At 44.8% G+C, this 16,883-nt stretch overlaps 2 protein-coding genes across 2 annotated transcripts; one reads left to right on the top strand and one right to left on the bottom strand.

The window, feature by feature from the left end:
* The first annotated feature begins 29 nt into the window (after positions 1-29).
* Positions 30-3,729, top strand: LOC103970764 (3-phosphoshikimate 1-carboxyvinyltransferase 2). Its single transcript, XM_009384682.3, has 8 exons — positions 30-431; positions 753-997; positions 1,089-1,242; positions 2,207-2,421; positions 2,510-2,627; positions 2,727-2,937; positions 3,074-3,135; positions 3,221-3,729. The coding sequence occupies exons 1-8, from the start codon at positions 99-101 to the stop codon at positions 3,437-3,439; spliced, it is 1,557 nt and encodes a 518-aa protein (XP_009382957.2). The 5' UTR covers positions 30-98; the 3' UTR covers positions 3,440-3,729.
* A 67-nt stretch (positions 3,730-3,796) lies between these two features.
* LOC135653896 (uncharacterized) lies at positions 3,797-10,739 on the bottom strand. Its single transcript, XM_065175529.1, has 9 exons — positions 10,263-10,739; positions 7,928-8,172; positions 7,277-7,361; positions 6,601-6,786; positions 6,358-6,528; positions 6,069-6,284; positions 4,769-4,940; positions 4,518-4,689; positions 3,797-4,406 (listed from the first exon to the last, which is right to left on the bottom strand). The coding sequence occupies exons 1-9, from the start codon at positions 10,659-10,661 to the stop codon at positions 4,313-4,315; spliced, it is 1,740 nt and encodes a 579-aa protein (XP_065031601.1). The 5' UTR covers positions 10,662-10,739; the 3' UTR covers positions 3,797-4,312.
* Between the last annotated feature and the right edge of the window lie 6,144 nt (positions 10,740-16,883).

The raw sequence follows: 16,883 nt of genomic DNA, 5'->3' as shown, positions 1-16,883 counted from the left end.
CTACTTTAAATCCCATCCCAATTCCCCTCGTTCTTCCAGAGCAACCGGAGCGCACGGAGAGAGAGAGAGAGAGAGAGAGAGAGAGAGAGAGAAGAGAGATGGCGCAGGCGATCATGTCAAAGGGATTGGAGGCGAATCCTGCGCTGACGCCTGCTCATATCGGCGGAGCTCGGAGGCCGACGCCTGTTCCTTACTCCCTTCCTTTTGGATCAGTGGCCAGGCCCGGGCCTTTCGGTGGCTTGAGAGCGCGAGGCTGCGGGAGGCGCGCATCGCCTCTTAGGGTCTCGGCCTCTGTCGCCGTGGCTGCCGAGAAACCATCGGCGGCGCCGGAGATCGTGTTGCAGCCCATTAAGGAGATCTCCGGTACGGTTAAGCTCCCCGGATCCAAGTCCTTGTCGAATCGGATCCTCCTCCTTGCTGCCCTTTCCGAGGTGAGGTGCTTCGTCGAAAGATTGAAACTTTTGCGGGTTTGGCGTGGTGGGATGTGCCTCTTTGGTGAATTTGCGGGGAAAAATGATTTTTGAGTGCTCTCTTTGATGAAAGCTTTCGCGGTTGGAATGATTACTTGATTCTCTGTTGGATCCAGATAATTAGCTTAATTTCCACGATGAACAAAAAATACCATGCATATATAAATCTAAATGGATACGAAAGAGTTCAAATTTTATTTGGTGGATATCGAGGTTAAATCCATCGAATCTCCCTCTTCTTTCCTTTTCCTTATTTTATGATCCACCATAAACCTTTTTCAGGGTACCACCGTGGTGGACAACTTGTTGAACAGTGATGATGTTCGCTATATGCTTGCTGCTTTGAGAACCCTTGGCCTTTCGGTGGAAGATGATGTTGCAACTAAGAGAGCAACAGTTGTAGGATGCGGTGGCCAATTCCCGGTGGGTAAAGATTCTAAACAAGAAGTTGAGCTCTTCTTGGGAAATGCAGGGACTGCAATGCGGCCATTGACAGCAGCTGTCACAGCCGCTGGTGGAAATGCAAGGTCTACTATTATTTATTGTCTGAATTAGGTGTCTTCATCTCGGTACATTTAATTATACTGTATTTTGAACTTTTTTCGTTTGATGTTTCAGCTACGTACTTGACGGGGTCCCAAGAATGAGGGAAAGACCTATAGGAGATTTGGTTGCCGGTCTGAAACAGCTTGGTGCAGATGTTGATTGTTTCATGGGCACCAATTGCCCTCCTGTTCGTGTAAATGCAATGGGTGGTCTTCCAGGGGGAAAGGTTAGTCTCTCTTTACTACCTTTTATCCTGTTACTAGTTTGGGATTCTAATATGTATCACCTTTTCTTTTGTCTTCTTCCTCAATTACATAAGCATCATAACCTTTGGCCGAGTAGAATAATTGCTTGTTCAGGAGCCAGTGCGTAGTTAATTTTGCTTTGTAAGAAAATGACAAAAGGATGTTACATCTTGCTAATACTCTTTCTTTTTTCTAAATGGAGTAAACATACTTCTAGTACTTGGTGCTAATAGCACACTCAAGAAATCGTGGAGTGCATCAGTCATTGTATATCTTTTTTTCTTTATACCAAAATCTGGTTAATCCACCTGAAATGGTGAAGAATTATTTGCTTTTGACTTACTAGTTCTACACTAAGAGCTTGTGCTTCCTCATGAAAATAGAAGCAGAGAAAAGGTTGGAGGTAAGAGCTTATTCTTTATCCAAGCAATCTGTAAAATTAAGCAAAGTCTGAACATGTGTAACAGGGAAAAGCATAGGTGTTATAAGAGGAATGTTCACTATGATAACACAGCCAATGAGGATCTATACAGGCCAACTTTATTATGATTGTGCTTTATTATGGTTACCTCTGCTAGTTAACAAGGTTATATTTGGGTGGAATGGGGAAGATCTTAATGATCAATTATTTATTATGTCTAATCAATATTAGCTTGCATAAGTTTTATTAGTATCAATTTGATTTTATGGGCCACTGTGACTTGAAATCATTTGGTGCAATACAAGGATGCATACATCTCTTATGACATTCTATTTGAGGACCAAGAATGAGTCTACCGAATCTTTATCTGTGCAATAATATTGGTTTGGATCTTTTTCTTTTGCTTTGGGACACACAACTTAGCCTATATGTTTCTGGATTATGTTTATATACTTTGGATTCACATATTTACTTTGCTGATATTGACTTTTCTTTTCTTTTTGTTTATGCATCACTTTGTTCAGGTGAAACTTTCTGGATCCATTAGCAGCCAGTACTTGACTGCTTTGCTCATGGCAGCTCCCTTGGCTCTTGGGGATGTGGAGATTGAGATCATTGATAAGCTTATCTCCATTCCATATGTAGAAATGACTTTGAAATTGATGGAACGTTTTGGAGTTAAGGTTGAGCATTCTGATAATTGGGATAGATTCTATATCAAGGGTGCTCAAAAATACAAGTAAGTTTTCGATTGCAATATTGATGATGGTAATACTACTTGCTAAATTTATAAAGATTACATTTTTTGGTATACTTCTGTTCCATAGGTCTCCTGGAAATGCATATGTCGAAGGTGACGCATCAAGTGCTAGTTATTTCTTAGCAGGCGCTGCAGTCACTGGTGGCACTGTCACTGTGGAAGGTTGTGGTACAAGCAGTCTACAGGTGATTCTTGCTCCGCAAAATTTCATGATCTTGAAGCACGTAGCTTTTGTTTTATTTATTTATTTATTTGCCCGGTTTTTCCTTTTACCCTAAATGCAGGGAGATGTGAAATTTGCTGAAGTTCTTGAGAAAATGGGAGCAAAAGTTTCATGGACTGAAAATAGTGTGACTGTTACTGGTCCACCACAGGATCCTTCCAAGAAGGGACATTTGCGTGGAATTGATGTCAATATGAATAAGATGCCTGATGTTGCCATGACCCTTGCTGTTGTCGCACTATTTGCTGATGGCCCTACAGCCATAAGAGATGGTTAGTTTCAGTTTTTGCTGTATATTCTCTTTCGACAGGAAGAACTAAATGTAGTAGTCTATGCGGTGGTGTCTGGCAGAAATACTGCATTACTTGTTTGACCTGAAAACAATTCACCCTTATTTTCTGGTTTCAGTGGCTTCATGGAGAGTTAAGGAGACTGAAAGGATGGTAGCCATTTGTACAGAACTTAGAAAGGTTGGTAAAGTTCGATCTTCTGTGTAACTCAGTCATCTTGTTTCATTTCCTGACAAGTATTCTTGCTCTGTATGTGATGAACTAGCTCGGAGCAACGGTGGAGGAAGGCCCCGACTTTTGTATCATAACTCCCCCAGAAAAGTTGAATATAACAGCGATTGACACGTACGATGATCACAGGATGGCAATGGCATTCTCGATAGCTGCTTGTGCCGATGTTCCTGTCACAATCAGAGACCCAGGTTGCACTAGGAAGACATTCCCCGACTATTTTGATGTTTTACAGAGGTTTACAAAGCATTGAAATGGGACCTCCCAAAAAGAGTAGAGCGAAGTTCCAATCCCCGGGTCTGCAGAGAAACCTCTCTAAATTTGTCACTATTTTGTGATGGACGATTCTTTGTTTTGCTGCTCAATAATGTGACTTGCGCTGCCTATGCAGGTTGTTATCTCAAGACACCTTTGTATCTGAATTGAGTTTTTTTGGGTAGAGGACGCGTTGGTATATGTCATTTTATTTGGAAACATCCAACCAAATACGTGTAATATGCTGTAGACTGAATCAGGTCATGAATTCTTATGCCCCTTATTACACTATTGCTTGTTTGCTTGATTGCAAATCCAACTACATGTCCAATCCACCGACCAATAATAAGAGTACTTCTGGACGAAGTTGGAAATATTTTCCATTATCATAGAAGAAATTGACGACAGAAATCAGTTGAAACATACAACGTCTGGGCTTTAGCAAGGCTGTCTCATTCACCACTTTTACAGACTATGAATTCTTTTTGCTTCCATTCTAATGAGGCTGCTGATTACTCTTTTGAAACAATTTTGCCTGCATCATCGAAATATAGTTTTCATTTACCATTTTGGCGGACAATAAACACAAAAAAGTTCTGAAATATCGATCATCCGCTTAAGAACAGCTATCCACCATGCAGCAGTTTGCTCTCAACCGCCAGAAGCATGAGTTGAACCAGGCAAAAAGGTCCACTGGTACATGATCAGCACATTCTTCTTGGCCCGAGTGCCAGCCACAAATGGGTACAAAGCTTCTGCTGAATAAACAGATAGGCCAGTCGATCATGTCATTCATAATGCGAGAGTTTAGGAGCTTCTCGTGCTAACTTTCCAGCCTATCTCAAGACCAAACAAAAAATTGACTCTGTAGTCACTCTTGCTGCTCATATATTTGCATGTAAGCCTCAGATAGAGCAACCATTTGAGGAAGAGTTTCGTTGACATGGAGGTCCTGCATCTCAAACCTGAAGGAACACAATGGTCGGCGTGCATACAGGCAACAATACCAAAAGGAACACAGTGGTCAGCATGCATACAGACAACACTGAAACACTTAACTTCAATAACAAACGTACCAGAGTTCTTCCGATTTACGCTGCACAAAAACCCTGTAACATCCTTCTCCTGGCTTGCCATCATGAACTATATTTGCAATAAGATCGTATTTTGACCTTAACTTCTTCTTGACCTTTGGTGGTGGTAATGGAATATAATCCTTCAATTCAAGATTCTTCACAGGAAAGTTCACTGAAAGAGGAGAGTATCAACAAACAAATAATGACTAAAAACATAGAACATCTCATATACAAAAAGAGACATAGTATACCAAGAGTAGGGTTCTTTTCTATGAAGAAGTTGTTTTTTGTAAATCGACGCATGTGAAGAATAAGATACTTTGGCAGTCTGGTGACACGATATCTCATCCTTGCTATGCAAGGCCGCACAACCTCTGTTACAGTCTCACCATCAAACTTCTTCAATATGTTGAAGAGGGGAACCTACACAAAGCAATAGCAGAATAGGTTTCTTCCATTCATCCTGTAACAGGAAACTAACTAGGAAACTAACAAAAAGATACGGTCTAAACTTGCTGATCTGGAAAGGAAAAAACTAAGCTTTATGAACAGAACAGACATTCGAGCCAGGATAATCATGCAACAATTCAAATTTCCTTGCTTTCGTCAACAAAATAAATGGCTTTTTTCTGAGACCAAAAAGACCCACTCTACCAAATACCCTTTAGGAATAACAGCTATTAGCTTATTATAATTTACTCCAATTAGGCCCCTAGAAACTGAACCAAAATAAAGAGAATAACCTATCCAAGACAATCCAAAAGAAAAGGAACTCCGATAACATCTACTCCAACCATCACAATTAAACAAACAATCTTCTGTTTGTACCTAAGTAAACTCATCACCAAATTTGACATGCCATCAGTTAATTCCACTAACAATTACATTTCAGAAGATTTCAGAAGCAAATTCAAAATGAATTACCCAATAAACTAAATCAACAATTTCAAAACTTATGGCCAAGAACTATCAGAATAAAAGTGCCAACTGTGTTACACAAAAGAGGGAAATAATTGTGCTTTGTTCAGAAATTACTAGCAACAGAACTGCAAAACCTATTATGCACTAGCATTAGAATATTATACTAACATCTTCCCATTGAATTTCTGCATGTTATGGGTGCTGCAAACCTAATGATTATGTGATATGATTTGCTCATCTCTATATTGGACCTTCTCAGACATAACTAATGTGGCAGTCAAACCCCTTAGCTTTTCTAATATATAAACAGTTTTGCTGGACATTGGTATAGTCGAAAGAACATATAGCACTCTGAGAAGATTCAACTAATATTAGAGTCAATCAGGACAGCATATCTTTTAGAAGATATTCCTATGATAACCCTCTAAAAGTATTTCCTTTTTCGCTCAAAAGAAAAGAACAGGATACTATAAAAGAATCCAAAATATCACTTCAACATTCAAAAGAATGAACGAGATTCTGTAAGGTTCAGAAGAATTGCATTCGATTAGCAGTAAGTGGCAATCTAGACCGTGAATGTCTTTATATAAGACTCAAGACAAATACAAGCAGAGGCATTTAAATAAATACCTGAGGTATAATGTTTTTCTCCATTGCATCCTTAAAAAGGGGAGGTGGTGGCAAGTCAAGACCAAGCATTAGAAATGGCACTTTAGATGTTTCCCTCACAACACTGTCATTTGATGACCCGCCCTCTGCAACAATTACCTTGTTCTCCTCATCATCATTATCTTTCTTCTCAATAAGATGTTTCTTCTGGATCTCTTTCACAACCTCCAATTCACCCTGCATTCTAGAATAATCAGCATTACAGATAGCAAAGGAAAAACACAAACAAATGATTTATGTTAGGAAAAACCTGAAAGCAGTCATAAATTATACTTCGATCCTTTTTCTTTGAATGTCTAAGTTGTGCATGCAATGTGTTTAACAGCCAGGATATAAATTCAACAGGATCTGACTGAACACCAATTTGGAACCGCTTGTTACTAGCTTTCATAACAGCCTGTAGAAACTCATGGGGGCTGACCTGAAATGGAATAATCAATGAGGAGCATTGCCAACAATGAAAATAGCAACATACAGAAAAAGATGAATCAACCTGTCCCTTAAAGTTCCTTGTGTGCCAAATTTTTCGTGTAAGTTCTCCAAACCGATGAACAAGTGGAGATTTACTGTGCTGATAATTTTCAGGGATCAGGAAAAAGTTCCTCAGAGGAGTCACTCTCATTAAAGACTGAATTGTGACATTCACAAAATCAGTCTCCTTAATATTGTTGAGACCCACCTAAAAACAAGGAAAAAATTGATCAATACATGAAATTGATGATCATAGCTGATGTACTAATTCTGAAGAAAGTGCCAATAGCAAAATATAGTTGTAACAGCATAAGAACTTATATCATGGCACTTGCTTTCAGGGATATAAGCCTTAAACAAGGAACATACGGCTTTTGTTGCATTTTGTACTATATGCAGCAAACAATTAGATAACTAAGCAGATTGACTTGTAGAGCTACCAAAGGATTCCATCTAAACAAAGTGTTAACAATGAATACATAGTGATGATCATTAAAGATTCTAGAACCCGAGCAACTTTGCATCCCTTATGCAGACATACATACTAGAAAAATGCATACCAACAAACCCTCTTTTTAACTGCATTCATTCAATTCAATTACAAACAGAACTACAAGCTGTCGTCTCTTTCCAAAACCTAACCATATTAATGATACAGCATGGTCTAAAAATGCCGTATGTATGCAGGTGGAACTTACCATTCCAGGTAGATAGTTGGACCCATCCAGTGCTCTCGACCATTGCCTGTTTTCATCAAGGTGCAGAACTTGTTCTCTTGAAAACCTGAATGAAAAAACCGTACAAAGTTGGCCTAAGTACAAGAAAATTTCCATAACATCTGATATAGAAAAAAGACAAAAATTGACACAATAATAAAACTCAAATTAATCCCAAAATCATCCATGAGATCATCTAAGGCTTCTGTTATGCAATATTGCTCCTCATTGATCCACTTTCTCTGGAAAAATTGGGGGGTGGTGTACTAGTAGCAAGAGCCAGATACAATATGTTTTCATTTTTGAGTTGGTATATAGGTTCAATCAAAAGGTAGCTGAGCGAACTGTTACACTAATGTCTTTATATGAGTAGGTCTTGGAATCCAATTAAACAGCAATTTAGCTGACTGTAACATGAATCAAGTCAGAGTCAATACCAATACAGGGAAAATGTTATAACCATTGCTGACATCCCTTTGGATCCTAGAAAAGGGTATCAAAATATTCAAGTTTCTTAAAACAAGAGGGGGCAGGTTTCAAAATTCTACTGGATCAAAGCATAAATCCCTGCTGAATCCATACTATAACATCTAGAAGCAAAGAAGCAAGAGTTGTATGTAACAGTACACATACCTAGGATTTAGAACATGCCGAATATCATCTAATGATGGATCATCTATCTCATATCCATCAGGAAGGCAATAAACTTTCTCCGTTTGAAGATTAATATATACATGGTGACCTGCTTCAAGGCTATGTGTATGTGCATGAGAATTCAGACCTCTTCCTTGGTAGTACTTTCCACAAACCAAGCACGCATAAACATTTAAGTTTGAGAGAGAGATGGAACAGAACTTCTCAAAATCAAAATCCAAGACCTGCATTACGTATATAACAAAAATTACAATGATCAGATACAAAGCAACCTACGTGCTACTAGATGACCAAAATATGATAATTAAATCACAATTCACATCACAAATAAAAATGTGAAATTTGTAATGTGGAGTATATTTATCCAAGTCAAATGTCAACAAACAAAGAACACTTATCAATGTAATTGGACATGACAAACCATATGAAGCACTCCAGAACATCAAAACTTCAATTTCTTTGTCACCGCGGGCAAGCGCCAAGTTCAAATGAAGCAACCAAACCAGACTTTTTAAGTCTGGTTCGGTTCAACAATGGCTAGTTGGTTCAATTGAACCAACTAGCCACTTTCTTACCCACAAAAGCCACCCCCCGCTCCCCCACGCGACCTCGAGCCATCAACCCTAGTGCAACTTCTGCCTCCGTCGCCAACGCTTTCTGCAGCCTCCGCCGCAGACACAGCGGACCAAGGCTTCCCCTATCGTCAACGGACAGGTCCGACAGCCTAGCCTTTGTCCGCAGCTTCCTTCAGCCGTCGTTGCTTCCATGTGCAACTCCTTCCACTGTCGAGGGAGAGGACCGCAACTTTCACTGTTGCTGCTATCGTCTGCAGCTTCCGCCGTTGCCACTGCTGCTGTCCACAGCTTCCTCCACCACCGCCACTGTTGTCCGAAAGTTCCACTATTGGTGACTTTTTCACCCCCTCCTCTTAATAGTTCTTTTCTCCCCCTATAACTACTGTTAACACTAGTTTAATATCATATTTTTATTTATATAATCATATTTATCAATTAAATTATATATTTTTTATATTTTAATATTTCAAAACGTCTTGGATATTTTGCGACCTTAGTGCCTAGCACTTTTTAAATCACTACTAACTACTTTCTAGATCCATTTTATTTTGTATTCTCAAGTGGAGAGATTTGGAGAGAAAGAGAGAGAATTCTAACTGATCCTTCTCTTCTTTCCTATTGTTTCAAACACAGGACAAGAAATTGGTCTAATATTCTCTCCTTGTATTCTGTCATTGCCTTAACATCTTTTCCCTTCTCTTCTGTCCCCTTCTTTTCCTTTTTCTTCTCTCCTGAAGTTATAATCAAAAGAGATGAATAACATCCAAAATATAAACATGTCATTGGGATCGACTGATGGCTTTAGTAATTCTTAATCCATATTTATGATTCGTGATCTAAAATGTATCAAAATTAGAAAAAACAAATGATCCATAATATAAGCCCAAATACTCATTTTTAGTCATTTACATTCTCATAATCTAGTCACATATAGTTCTGGTAATTTTAGGTCTGAATTAGCATTATATACAGAATTATCATTACAAACAACTACGATAACAAGCATGTTGCATCACCCAATTACCATTTACTATCATATCGAACCTTATGTCAGTTAAAGATGCACTCCGCAAAAAACTTTCACATAGATCAAAATCTCCCACTCCCTAATTTGTATGCCATGAAAGTCAGCATACACTAGTCGGAATAATCATCGAGAACTTTCAGACAAGTTAGTTATGTGAAGTTTGCATAAAATATTTAGCTCGTATGCCACTTCTAACAAGCTATAGAAACGAAGCAAAGAAATAAGTTTGCTTTCAGATATGCAGCACGTTTTGGTTCATTGTGTACCCAAATATATCAGATCTTCAGTGTAAGATTTCAGGGAGTGGTTAGATCGTAACAAGTTCTCAAAATTGCTTATCAAAAGCTTAAGAAAAAGAAAGATGACAAACAAAAAGCATCTTGTTCGAAGCCCTAGTAGACAGGTTCCACTTTGTTTCAGTTGAACTTCAGAACCAAAACCATCTGAAACCCAAAAATGAGAAACTAAAGTCTAGGACAGGAACATATATCCAAATGAAACTTAATAACGCCCTATCGCAAAACCAAGCTGCTTTTCAAACACAATGACTCTTCGTCTTGGCCTTCATTTCGGTCACTCTCAAGTAAAGTTTCATAATTTCGAGTGTAAGTATCGATATTTCCTTATCCCTATAAACAAGACTCGAGAATCAATTTCCTCCATCTAACTGAAGATTTTTCTCATGTGCGAATTGATAAGGAGGAGAGATAACCTGACGGTTCACGGTATCAAGATATGGGCAGTCCCTCCGGCGCTCCACCTGTCGCTGCTGCCTCACCGGAGCTGGAGGGCGAGAAACATCCTTCTGATGCAACGCCTCCATCACTTCTTCATCCCCAGCCCTCACTCTAACTTGACCACCGCCATTTTCAATAGTTTCCCCACGACCGTTCTCTTGTCCCATCCACTGATCTCTACGGCCCGCCCCTTCCTCCTCCTCGTCATCGTCGTCCTTGTAGACAGCGAGGCCGGGGAGAGCAGCAGCGTCGGTCCCTTCCTCGCCTCCGCCCTCTTCGTCCTCTTCCCCATCAGATATCCGCTGCCTCTTGATCGCCGCCGCCTCCAAGTCGTCGTCTTCCTCCGGGGGTCTCCGCTTCCCTGGCGGATCCATGGGCGTCGAATCGATCTCCAAACCCTAACGTCGGTACCGGACCGAGACGATTCGGGAAAGCTCGAGAACTAAGATCGAACCGACGTGACGGGAGGGAGAAGAGTTAGTAAAGAAACGGGCACGGGTCGGATCCGGATTTTGATCCAATTCGGGCGGATTTGGGTCACATTTGGTTGCCCCCTATAAGAGCAGTATTACAATATGGAAACTAATTTTGTTGAGATATTATTATATCCAAATAATGCAAAAGTAAAGTAAATGATTACAAGCCATATTGCTATGAATGTTCAAACCTTCTTAATAGCTAAGACGAGGTTTGCGAGAGAGACGCGTGTGGATTAGAAAACTTAGTTCTTCATGGCCCCTCACTTTTATCTCCTGTCTTTGAATTAATGGCGATCTATAGGATTGCTTAAGACTCGTAGCCCAAACACTTCCATGAGGCTTTGGGCTTCTAAAGGAGTTGGAAGAAGCATACGAACGGTAGAGGATCGGATTTCCTATTTTTTTTCTTCTTTTTTTTCTTTTTTTTTATTCAGGTCTATCATACATGCACAAACTATGTTTTGATAGTCTCTAATTGAGGAACAAAAATAGACATTTGAGTCTGATTCGAATTCAAAATTGGTGGACAAATAGGTAGATTCAAGTTCGGGTTATGGACTATGAATTTAGTGGGTTTATGATTGGAATGAGACGATATTTATGGATATATTTTTTGGGATCATTATAATAGTATTAAATTAATTTTTTACTACATATTATATATATATATATATATATATATATATATATGGCTATTGTTAGTGTAAAATTGATTATCGAATGAAGTTGAGCTAATCGAGACCACTTCCTATGAGGCATTGCGTTCTACCAACCAGATCTTCTAAGAGGTGAATGTTTATGTCAAATGTTATAGTAAGACTAGAGAAATACCTGAGTAATAAATAATATTTTATGCTTTGACTCATGCTTATATGATCCTTTTGATTGATTGATTGATTGGGCTTTACATGTCACGAAAATGATTAACTATATCATTAGCTCAAAATATGTGACTTCTTAGTTCATCATATCATTAAATAAAACAAGTATGATACATATTTATTGCGATCATGACATCTCAAGTATATGATATAATCTCTTACTTACCATGCTCTGTAACTAGACATAAGCACACAACATTGCTCGTGCCCTAAACGAGCAAAATGTGTGATGCCTTAGACACGATCGACGCCCCATACTCCATAATATGGTAAATCATATTGATAGGCTACTACTTATATCGCATCACCTTAGACATGAATCAACGACTAATTTCAACACTAATATTTATATTACTCTAATTATAAAATGATTTAAGTGTATATGATTATATATTCAAATAGATGTAGCATCAAATAAGTATTCGTTCAATCTTAAATTTTGATGATAAAATCAATTGATAAAATTATAAACTAATCAACGTTTAAGTGACGTAAGATTAATTTCGATTATGGAAAGACAAATCGACTGAAGTCGGAGAATCATACGATGGGCTGGAGAGCTTCATGTCAAAAGATTGGACATCAGATCGGAGGGCTAATTGACGTCTTGGAAGGATTTTGTATCATTTATTCAGACATCAAGCTAGAAGGATTGAACACTGCGCCAATAAGGTCGAATGTTACGAGAGGTTAATATGTCAATCGGGCAACACACTAAAGGAGAAGAAAATATACCGAAGGTTTGGATGAAGTACTAGATGGACCAATGACATGCTGAACAATAGAGTATTTTTGTCTTATAATTTGGTCATGTCTTGATTGAGGTAGTTTAGGTTGTAATTGAGTTGATTTTAGGTCTAACTATCTCAACTCAAATAGGGATCCATTAGTTCTAAGTCAAGGCTGATTTGAGCCCAATGAGAGGCCCATTCAGTGACCCCAAGTCAGATTAGGTAATGACGCCACCATAATAGGAGGTGGAACTGCTTATGAGTTAGAACGTACAAAATGTACGTTTTTTCGAAGACCAAATACAGTTTAGATTAGTAGCGGTTGATAAGGGTAAAAATGGCGATGTGACACACCATGACGTCAGCCGACGCCTCATGCCTCGATCGGTGCAACTGCACTCTGTTAACCGAGCTGGAACACTGGTTGAGGCGCATTAACACCTAACTCAGGCTTGGTTCTTCATGCCACACCAACCCCATGTCAGACGCTATCAGCCTGCCTCCTGCAGGCAGCAGACATCAGGTAACATTAAACTCATCTATAAATACCCCAGAGTTCTAAACGAACCGGGAGAAAGACGAACTCACACACAACACTTGTATGGAGGCATCTCTTCCTCCAAAACCCTCTCCACATCTCTAACTTGATCGTCGGAGGGGTCGAGCCGAGCTCCCGGCCCGACCTGTGTGCAGGTGCGAGACGGTGTCGCCTCTTCCCGGCGCTGCGGCGGAGCTTCCTCCCGACCCGACCTCCCGACCCGAACCACCGCGCTCGGCCGCCAGGAGACCCCGAGGGACACCGCCCGAGATCCTCGACATCCGGACCCCCGAACCGAGCCGCGTCGGCCCCGAGGCCACGGCTTAAAAAGTTGTTTCCCACAACATATTGGCGCTAGAAGGAGGGCCCGCCCGAATATCGAGGGATCCTCAAACTGATCCTGACGAACTCCCTGCCGAGGGATCGTTCTTAGCAGGGGCGCAGACCGTGCGTGACGGGTCGCGGGCTGACGACCTCCCCGCGACCTCGGAATGCTACTAGCGTTCATTCGACAACTCGGATCTGCTTCCGCCCGAGGGCGCTCCGAGCGTCCCCTCGCCGGTGTCATCCGAGGCCTTTCACGACCTCGCTCGTCAAGTCCGAGCTCTGACGGATATTGTGCAAACCATCATCCCACTCGTCTCCCAACCGACACCCCCGCTTATGACTCAGCCGCTACGGCAACAAGAGTTGCCCGCTTGGGCCCACATGACGCTTCCGGAGCCTCCCGCTTCGCCTCGGGTCCGACCGACCCCACTCGGGGATCCAGTGATGGCAGACCCGAGCGGCCCCCCGGAGCCCGAAGTATTATCTCCGGAGTCAACGGACTCCCTGCGAGCCCAACTATGCTTTCTTAGTCAGCGGCTCAACGAACTAGAGAAGGAGTTTCGCAACTCAGAGGGAGAGCTCGGGATGGACACATACCGAGGATCTCCGTTCGCACCAGAGATACGAGATCACGCGGTTCCCCCGAACTTCCAGCTCCCTTCTTTGGACTCATACGACGGCTCCACTGACCCAGCGGACCATGTCGCCGCTTTCCGTACCCAATTGGCATTGTACGGAACGTCTGACGCTTTAATATGCAGGGTGTTTCCCACGACCCTGAGGGGTCCGGCCCGCACATGGTACAATGACCTGAAGATCGGAACGATCACTTCCTTCGGCCAACTCGCCAAGTACTTCGAGCTCCACTTCGCAGCCCATGCCCGGCCAAAGCCCTCCACGGCACTGCTCCTCAGACTCAAACAAAGAGAGGACGAGCCCCTCTCACATTTCGTGGATCGCTTTGCCACGCAAATCCGGAGCTTACCGGACACTCACCCCTCTCTGTTAGTATAGGCATTCATGATAGGCTTGCGACCTTTCAGATTCTGCTGGTCCCTCGTAGAGCGACCCCCCACCACAGTACCAGATATGCTCCAGCGAGCCAACCAGTACATCGCGGCGGAAGCTTGGGTGACCGCAAGGAAGAGGAGTGACTCTGGGCGACGGGCCCCGTAGCAACGGTCAAAGCATCCGCGGTTGCTATCCGGTGTAATCCTCGTGCAAGGAATCTAGCCCCTGCCTCAGTCTCTTCCAAGCGAAGGCTCCATGTTTACCTGACCGCCTCTTGGCTCACGGTTAGCTTCGGCCTAACCCCCCTCTTTTTTGCATTTGCACGGCTCGGTCTTAGACGGCCCGAGTCCACCTCAGCGCGGCCTGCGCGCTTGAGCGGTGCCCCTCGGTCGCAGCCTGCCTGCGCCGAGCACCTCGGCCACACACTGCCAAGATCCACCTCGGCACGGCCTGTCCGCCTGAGTCGTGCTACTCGGCCGCATGGCCCTCGCGACCACGCCTACGCGGTTTGCTCGCCTGCGTTGTGCTCCTCGGCAGCATGGTGCCCGAGACCACATTCGCGCGTCTTGTCCACCTGCGTCGTGCTACTCGGTCGCATGGCCCTCGCGACCATGCTTGCGCGGTCTGCTCGCCTGCGTCGTGCTCCTCGGCAGCATGATGCCCGAGACCACACCTGCGCGGCCAGCCCGCCTGCGTCGTGCTCCTTGGCTCCATGTTCCCGAGACACACCAGCGCCGCCAGCCCGCATGCGTCGTGCCCCTCGGCTCCATACTCCCTGAGACACGCCTGCGCGGCCAGCCCGCCTGTGCCGAGCTCCTCGGTCATATTCACTACCGAGTCCATCTCAGGGCGGCTTGCCCACCTGGGTCACGTCCCTCGGTCGCAGCCTGCCTGCGCCGAGCTTCTCGGCCATACGCTGCCAAGTTCACCTCAGCGCGGTCTGCCCGCTTGAGCGGTGTCCCTTGGCCACACCGCCGAGATGCACCTCAGCGCGTTCTGCCCGCTTGATTCGAGTCCCCCGGCTTTTTGCCATATCCCTCGGTCATAGACGGCCAAGCCCACCTCAGCGCGCCCTGCCCGCCTGAGCGGCGTCCGCGCGGCCATAGTCTGCCTGCGCCGAACACCTCGGCCGCATGGTGCCCGAGACCACACCTGCATGGCCTGGCCGCCTGTGTCGTGCTCCTCGGCTCCATGTTCCCGGGACACACCTGCGCGGCCCGCCCGCCTGTGTCGTGCTCCTCGGTCCATGCCTTCCGAGACACACCTACGCGGCCTGCCCTCCTGCGTCGTGCTCCTCGGCTCCATACTCCCTGAGACACGCCTGCGCGGCCAGCCCGCCTGTGCCGAGCTCCTCGGTCATATTCACTACCGAGTCCATCTCAGGGCGGCTTGCCCACCTGGGTCACGTCCCTCGGTCGCAGCCTGCCTGCGCCGAGCTTCTCGGCCATACGCTGCCAAGTTCACCTCAGCGCGGTCTGCCCGCTTGAGCGGTGTCCCTTGGCCACACCGCCGAGATGCACCTCAGCGCGTTCTGCCCGCTTGATTCGAGTCCCCAGGCTTTTTGCCATATCCCTCGGTCATAGACGGCCAAGCCCACCTCAGCGCGCCTTGCCCGCCTGAGCGGCGTCCGCGCGGCCATAGTCTGCCTGCGCCGACCACCTCGGCCGCATGGTGCCCGAGACCACACCTGCACGGCCTGGCCGCCTGCGTCGTGCTCCTCGGCTCCATGTTCCCGGGACACACCTGCGCGGCCCGCCCGCCTGTGTCGTGCTCCTCGGTCCATGCCTTCCGAGACACACCTACGCGGCCTGCCCTCCTGCGTCGTGCTCCTCGGCTCCATACCTTCCGAGACACACCTGCGCGGCCTGCGTCGTGCTCCTCGGCTCCATGTTCCCAGGACACACCTACGCGGCCTGCCCGCCTACATCGTGCTCCTCGGTTCATGCCTCCCGAGACACGCCTGCGCGGCCAGCCCGCCTGCGTCGTGCTCCTCGACTCCTCAGCTCCTCGGCTCCATGTTCCCCGAGACCGCGTCTGCGCGACCCGCCCACCTAAAGACAGAAGCCATACATCGATCTCCCCTCATACAACAGTCGACGCATAGCTCCTTTGGGGGGGGGGGGGAATATGATAAGGGTAAAAATGGCGATGTGCAACACCGTGACGTTAGCCGACGCCTCATTCCTCGATCGACGCAACTGCACTCGGTTAACCGAGCCGGAACACTAGTTGAGGCGCATTAACACCTAACTCAGGCTTGGTTCTTCACGCCACGCCAACCCCATGTCAGACGCTATCAGCCTGCCTCCTGCAGGCAGCAGACATCAGGTAACATTAAACTCATCTATAAATACCCTATAGTTCTAAACGAACGGGGAGAAGGACGAACTCACACACAACACTTGTATGGAGGCATCTCTTCCTCCAAAACCCTCTCCACATCTCTAACTTGATCGTCGGAGGGGTCGGGCCGAGCTCCCGGCCCGACCTGTGTGTAGGTGCGAGACGGGGTCGCCTCTTCCCGGCGCTGCGGCGGAGCTTCCTCCCGACCTACCGACCCGACCTCCCGACCCGAACCACCGCGCTCGGCCGTCGGGAGACCCCGAGGGACGCCGCCAGAGATCCTCGA

The sequence above is a fragment of the Musa acuminata genome, unplaced genomic scaffold (assembly GCF_036884655.1).
Source record: "Musa acuminata AAA Group cultivar baxijiao unplaced genomic scaffold, Cavendish_Baxijiao_AAA HiC_scaffold_42, whole genome shotgun sequence".
NCBI classification, from domain to species: domain Eukaryota; kingdom Viridiplantae; phylum Streptophyta; class Magnoliopsida; order Zingiberales; family Musaceae; genus Musa; species Musa acuminata.
This window is presented reverse-complemented; position numbering and strand designations above follow the sequence as displayed.